This window comes from Cyphomyrmex costatus, unplaced genomic scaffold (genome assembly GCF_001594065.2).
Source record: "Cyphomyrmex costatus isolate MS0001 unplaced genomic scaffold, Ccosl1.0 scaffold666, whole genome shotgun sequence".
In the NCBI taxonomy this organism is placed as follows: Eukaryota; Metazoa; Arthropoda; class Insecta; order Hymenoptera; family Formicidae; genus Cyphomyrmex; species Cyphomyrmex costatus.
In genome coordinates, this window is record NW_017280229.1 from 706,076 (window position 1) to 712,975 (window position 6,900).

Sequence of the window (6,900 nt, forward strand, 5' to 3'; positions counted from 1 at the left end):
GGCGAGCGATAGCCAATGAGAGCCATGATTTTGCGTAAAAGCATGGCTCTCATTGGCTATCGCTCGCCGTTTCACCGCTGTTGCGGGATTCTCTAAACGTTTTATCTGTCGCTATCGTTAATCAGCGACAGCTAATGGCAGGACAATCCTAAAAAAAAGCGCGGCTCTCATTGGCTGTCGCTAGTTAACGATAACAACAATTATCGAAAAAACATTTAGAGAATCCCGCAACTGCGCCGCTCTGGTCTGTAGGCTCCTTAACTGAACAGACTTGAGCGCCGCAGCTAACGCCTGCAACGCCACAAGTCCTCGATCAGCGCGCCATCGGTCGGCGGCCTGGCGTAACCGATAGTACACACAAGCTCAAGCTCATGTACATACATGTGACTTTGCAGCCTATCAAAGGATAAAAAAAAAAAAAAGAGATAGGTACAGGAAAATGATATAGTTATAAAGGATTTACATAATCTAAAAAAACTACAGTATTCGAAATCTTTTGTATAATATTATATTTAAAAAGTTATTTTACTCATTTTCTATTACAGCCTTGTAAAGAGTAAATTTGTATAATCAAATGACAAAATAATATATATTATACATGTTTAATAAATAAAATTTATGAGATAAAATGAGGATGATTCTAAAATGTTCATAAAAATGACATAACAACATTTTAATTCTATTAAAAAGATATTTCTTGAAATTTTTGAAAACATTTTAATGAAGATTTAGTAGTATTAGTATCCAAATAATTTTTAGAAGCATAATTCCTATATACATGTGCAAATATGTGATGACAAATTAATAAAAACATATCCACACTTCATCCAAAAAACATCCTGAAAAGGTTCTGAGGACGTTCGAATGATATAGAAGTATCCTCTGAATGTCTTTAGGACATCCTTGGAAGTTAATGAACAAATTTATCTAAGAAATTATAAAATAAAAATAAACGCTTTTTATTTAATAAAAAATAAATGTCAAAAATATTTGCAATTTGTACACTTAATTTATATTCTCAGGCAAATCGCCGTTGCTATTGCTACTGTTAGTTAAAGAGGAATGTCTAGTCAGTTGCGGCAATTCAAAATGCCATTTTGAATCTTTATCTGTATTAAAATCAACTATTTCATAATTCAGCAAAGGAGGTCTTGCTTTAATACCCAATGTCGTAGGTCGCTTCGTAGGGTCCTCATCTAACATCATTTTGAGCAAATCATACTGCAAAAGAAATGTATGTATATATATACGTATATAATATACGAGATAATATATGATTAATATATTCTTTTGATTCTTTTACCTCGGCAGGATAATTCTTCGCAAAATCTTTTGGAAAAATGGATTTTTTAAGATTTGATAACGTTACTATTCTCTCCATGTCAGTAGAAAATGGTGTAAGGAGTTCAAAGAAAATTATTCCTAAAGAATAAATATCTACTTTGTAGTTGTAAATTTGGCCGTTCATTTGTTCAAGTGACATATATAAGTGCGTGCCAACACATGCAGTATGCACATTGTTCTTCAAAGAAACATTTTCATTTTCAGCTGCAGGCGTGTGAGTTCTATCGCATCCGTCAATCATCGCAGTCACGAGTCCAAAATCACCAATCTTTATTTTATCGTCGTAAGCAAAAAATATATTTGATGGCTAAAAAAAACAATTTTTTTACTATAATATATAAAATATTATAAAACTTTCATCATCCACAAATCTTAAAACAAATATTACCTTTAAATCTCGATGAATTAATCCTTGTAAATGTACATACTCCACAGCATCTACTATTTGTTGGAAAATATTTAATATCCGAGAAAAATTTCTTTCTGACGTGTCCTGCTTCAGCCATTCTCTCAAACTGAGTCTTTGGCACAATTGCATCTGTATATATAGGAACATTTTTGCAGACTTCTTGGTGTTTGACTTATTCTTTAAATCCAAGGAAAACGGTTTTTGGGGTTTGCATTCTTTTTTCTTTTTTGCAATATTATTATCAGTTTCTTCAAACACAATATCTTCTAAAGAATAATCAGTTTCATTATTATTGGGCAATTCTTTTTCAGTTATACTATTCGAAAAGGATATGTCCGAATTCTCGGTACTATAAGTATTAATGCAAATCGAGTTATTATCATACTGTTTCTTGTTTGATCTTTCAAATATAATGTACGAATCATCGTTCGCATCCCCTTTATTTAATTCAAAAGCTTCACAGGCACTTTCTACAGAAGATTGATCAGTTTGTGAAACATCGATGTATACAGAATGATTAGGTTTTGTCTCGGTTTGAGTTAATTCTGATGAAAGAAAATCAGTTGAACATTTTAGCTTATCAATCCATTGTTGATCGTGCTCTTCTTGCCATCCACTAGGAGGACACTCTAACCAAGCATAATAGTACCTTACAATATTGTGATGCTCCAATTTAGCTAATGCTCTTACTTCTCTTGTGACACGATCTCTTGAATCTTCGCTGCAATAGTATTTTTTAAATGAAATTCTTATCTAGTTGAAGTTTTATTGTAATAACCATATTTATATTATAAGTATGCAATTAGACGCTGTAATCGATTATTTCGTAAATTTAGGAATCTTAATAGACTGCATTATAAAAATCATGATAAATTTTTAACTTGTTACTATTTAAATTTATATAAAACTAAGCATATTGTACATTAATACAATAAAAGAACAAAAAATAACCATTTAATGATATCATTTAGTTTAGAAAAAGATAATTATAACACTATTTAGTATTTAAATTTCACTTAAGAATATACTGTTTATAAAATTGAAAAAAAAAATTAAATACTAACTTGTTCGACAATGCAATTCTTTTAATAGCATAATTGCAATCATCAATTTTGTTTTTGACTTCAAAGACCACACCATACCCTCCTTTTCCCAAGCAATCAACTAGCTCATAGTCCATTAAGAAACGTGAATAAAAATTTTCACCATCATCATTAGTTGTATCACTTATTTTGGTTTCTATATGTCTTTCAACTATTAAAGGCTGAAACATAATTCATTTAATTTAAAATAAAAAAACTATCAAAATAGTTAAATAAGAAAGTAAAAAACATATAAATAATTATACAGTTTATTGATTTACTTACCGCAGGTATGGCATCTTTAGTAGCAACTGTCGTTACATTAAAGAAACGTTGTGTCAACATAAAATTCAATAGAAAGGCAGTTGTAATCGAAATGACTAAAATTTCTTTCCTAATAACAAAAGAAAATTAAACTTAATAAATAATATATTTTATATTTTACATAAATACAATTATAATTAGAAATTTACCACCAATCCCAAATTGACATCACAACTTTAGCAGGTGTAATATTCTCCTCTTCAATATAATTTTGCACAGATTGTTCCAAGCCAGTGATAAGTAAAATATCAGAATTGCTACGATTACATTGCTTATTAGATACTTGATCCGTTGAATATAAGTAAAATCCATTACCTATAAAAGAATAAATTCACAATAATAAATTTGTTTATATTCACATATATAGTTACTGTATTCTACACCATTATCATTTTTATAATCAGCAATTCTAAAGATATTGGCATGTTCAAAATTACCATTAATATATTCTGAATTATATAATACAGACAATGCAATTGCATTCTGTGCTTCATTTGTTTTAATGGAATCTTCATCATTATCTTTATCTGGTAAAGTACTTACAACAGCAGTAACTGGAATTTTTTAAAAGCATTAATAATAAAAGTTAATTTTGCAAATATACAGTATAAAATGAATGAGAAAACTTACTAGCTGCTGGATATGGCTGCCATGGATATTTTACATGTTGAACATATTTATAATCTAACAAATTTTTATTGTTGTGATTTTCTTGCACATATAATTGTCTTTCATGCATGCCTAAATATAAACCTGGTCTAATTGTAGAATATTCCGATCCCCAGACCCATTGAGAGGTATCAAATAAATCAATTTTTTCTAAAGGTCCTGAAGAAACGTCTCCACGCCATATTGCAACAATTGGAGAATCAAACTAATAAAAATAATAACTTTTATTATTGTGCATATTAAATATCATAATTGTTACTAACATATTAAATATTGTAATTAATACTGACCTTATATTGCCATAATGTAACTTTAGGATTACTTTTATCAACAGCCCAAATTAAACCTTCTGGAATAACTGCTTTGATTTCTATATTTAGAGCAATATCTTCATTAGAACAAAAAACAGGAGATTTTAGTTTTAATTCATATTGTCCAACGCTGAAGTTCCACCTTTAAACAATAATGTTATTTGGCATATCTTATTTTATAACTAAAAATAGAACTGAGATAGATGTTAGTTCACCTTTCACTACCTGCACGATCTTCTATAGCTCGCACAGTTTGTTGAAAACGTTGAATAATAAGTATATCTTGATCTATATATTCTTGGCTATCAGTGTTATTTTTGCATTCAGAAACACCAGAAACACATTTATATTTTATTTCTCCTGTTTTGGCGAATACACCTATTTTACAGAAAATATTAATTTTTAAATAGTTTTAAACAATAAATTTAAGTAAAAAAATATAAAGCAGTTTTTTTTTTAATTTTTTATAATTTTACCATTATATACTTATAACTACATCTGAATTTTAAATTAAACAATTTTTTTTAGTAAACAATTTAAATTTATTTAAGATTTATTAAAAAATTTTATTATTTATTATTTTTTTATGAAATTTAGTTATCTAGAAGCTCTTTCAACACTTGTCATACTTTGTATGTTAATTATAAAAAAAAACAACACACAACCTAATAAAAAATCTAATAAAACTTACCGTAAGAATGTAATTCTTTGCCACCAGCATAGACTAAATCGTCAGAAAAACGAAGATTTATGAAATTTAGTTATCTAGAAGCTCTTTCAACACTTGTCATACTTTGTATGTTAATTATAAAAAAAAACAACACACAACCTAATAAAAAATCTAATAAAACTTACCGTAAGAATGTAATTCTTTGCCACCAGCATAGACTAAATCGTCAGAAAAACGAAGCGATAAATGTAATAACTGATCTGCTGTTATCGGCATCGTTTCCAAATTTTCTCCATCAAATTTATATAATTTTCCACTCAAAGATGGGATTAAACGTACCCATTGTCCATTATTATTAAGCTATAAATTAATACTTTGTATTAATATTTTATCTTAAACAGTAATATATTATATTATTTAAGAGTTATCTTAAACAGTAATATATTATATTATTTAAGAGTTATAAGAAATATTTATACAATAATATCCAGTAATAAAAGATAAAAAAATTCATAAAAACTTTCTTACTTCTGTATCATGAATACTGGATGACAACATTGGCCCATTGTTAAAATCAACAGTCCACTGTTCTTTGCCATAGTTGCTAGCATTGAGGGCTGATATCTTTCCATCCAATGTACTGACAAATATCAAACTGGTGAAACAAAATACATCTATTAATAAGAAAGATTCAGATATGCCAAACATATAATTAATATTTTGTTATTTAATTTGAACTTTTAAGTTATTTATTGGTTGTTGCTTTGTCAATCATATCTTCCAAGTCATAGAAATTTTTAGACTTTGGATCCATTCTTTATAGCTAAACTGTATATAGTATATACACGTGGTGTTTAAAATGAAATAGATAGATATATATTTGTGTAAAATGTTTTTAGTGAAAGTAAGAAAGTTTTAGTGCCATCCAATGTAACAACAAAGAATAGGCTTCAAATGTATGTGTTCTTATAACACATACATTTTATTTTTATGTGCTAGAAATTTTTAAAGCGAAGACGGTTTTAGTGAAAGATTAATAGGTGTGTTATAAAATATTTGTTCAACTTAATTTTCATTCACATTTTGTGGTTATATATAATGATCTTGGAAAAAAATCTCAATGCAATCCCAAGCAACAACAAAGTACATACCTTTTGTAGCATTCAAATCATGTATTATTATAATATATTTTGTTTATTTTCACAAGTTAGATTTTTAAAGCTATCTCGAAAATAGTTTTGATAGAAGGTTAACAGGTGTCTAATCAAATTTTCGTTCGACTGTCTTCATTCAGATTTTGTGGTTATATACAAAATAATCATGCAGGACACTTGGGAAGATAACAAATGTGGAAAAAAAATTTCGTTACAAATATCACTCTACTTCATGAAAAGAAAGAGATCGGAGTCAATCACCTGCGTGTATCTTTGAAGCGTTGATCACACGATTTTAACAGCAACGCATCTTCAGCGGAGACGATGGAATATGCGATCACGATTGTCACCAAACAATAGAAACATATTTGTTGCCAGAAACGAGACATCTTATCTGTGAGACTGATTGTCGTTAGTACGTAGCATTCTGTCGTACCGAGTTTTAATCAGTTTTTACTGTGACGGATTATTGCGAGTCAATCGACGGACATACATGTGTTGCACATCTAACTGACACACATCAGACTGATCACCGTCTCTACCGATGACATGACGATGTTTGAAACTATACGCAATATATATGCATTGGTGTGCAGTATGTGCAGACGTTATTTTTATAATTATGTTCGTTTAATTTTTATCAATATATGAATTTTAATCTTGGTTTAGTTTACACTATAATTTTTCCTTTAACTCTTAGAATTGAAAAAAGATAAAAAAAGTAATTAAAAGTTAATCTATGTCAGTGTAGAATTGGACATTAGTCATCGTTGTCATGTATACAATATCTATAACATATTGTTCCAGCTGTGCCATCGCAGAAACATTGTTTGCAGAAAAAAAATAGTTTATATAATTTTGGAAGTTTTCCATTATAAGATATATATGTTATAAAAATATTTATTTTCCTTTTTTAGCAATGTACATAAGCTGAAGT

The 6,900-nt window shown here is 28.7% G+C and overlaps 1 protein-coding gene across 1 annotated transcript; it reads right to left on the reverse strand.

The window, feature by feature from the left end:
• Nucleotides 1–1,005: 1,005 nt before the first annotated feature.
• LOC108780054 (eukaryotic translation initiation factor 2-alpha kinase) lies at nt 1,006–6,387 on the reverse strand. The gene is made up of 14 exons (XM_018547640.1): nt 6,225–6,387; nt 5,338–5,464; nt 4,995–5,169; nt 4,355–4,517; nt 4,119–4,281; nt 3,913–4,033; nt 3,790–3,843; nt 3,597–3,713; nt 3,309–3,474; nt 3,121–3,229; nt 2,818–3,017; nt 1,733–2,474; nt 1,304–1,651; nt 1,006–1,221 (listed from the first exon to the last, which is right to left on the reverse strand). Exons 1-14 carry the CDS (start codon nt 6,350–6,352, stop codon nt 1,006–1,008), a joined length of 2,829 nt encoding a protein of 942 aa, XP_018403142.1. The 5' UTR covers nt 6,353–6,387.
• Nucleotides 6,388–6,900: the final 513 nt, after the last annotated feature.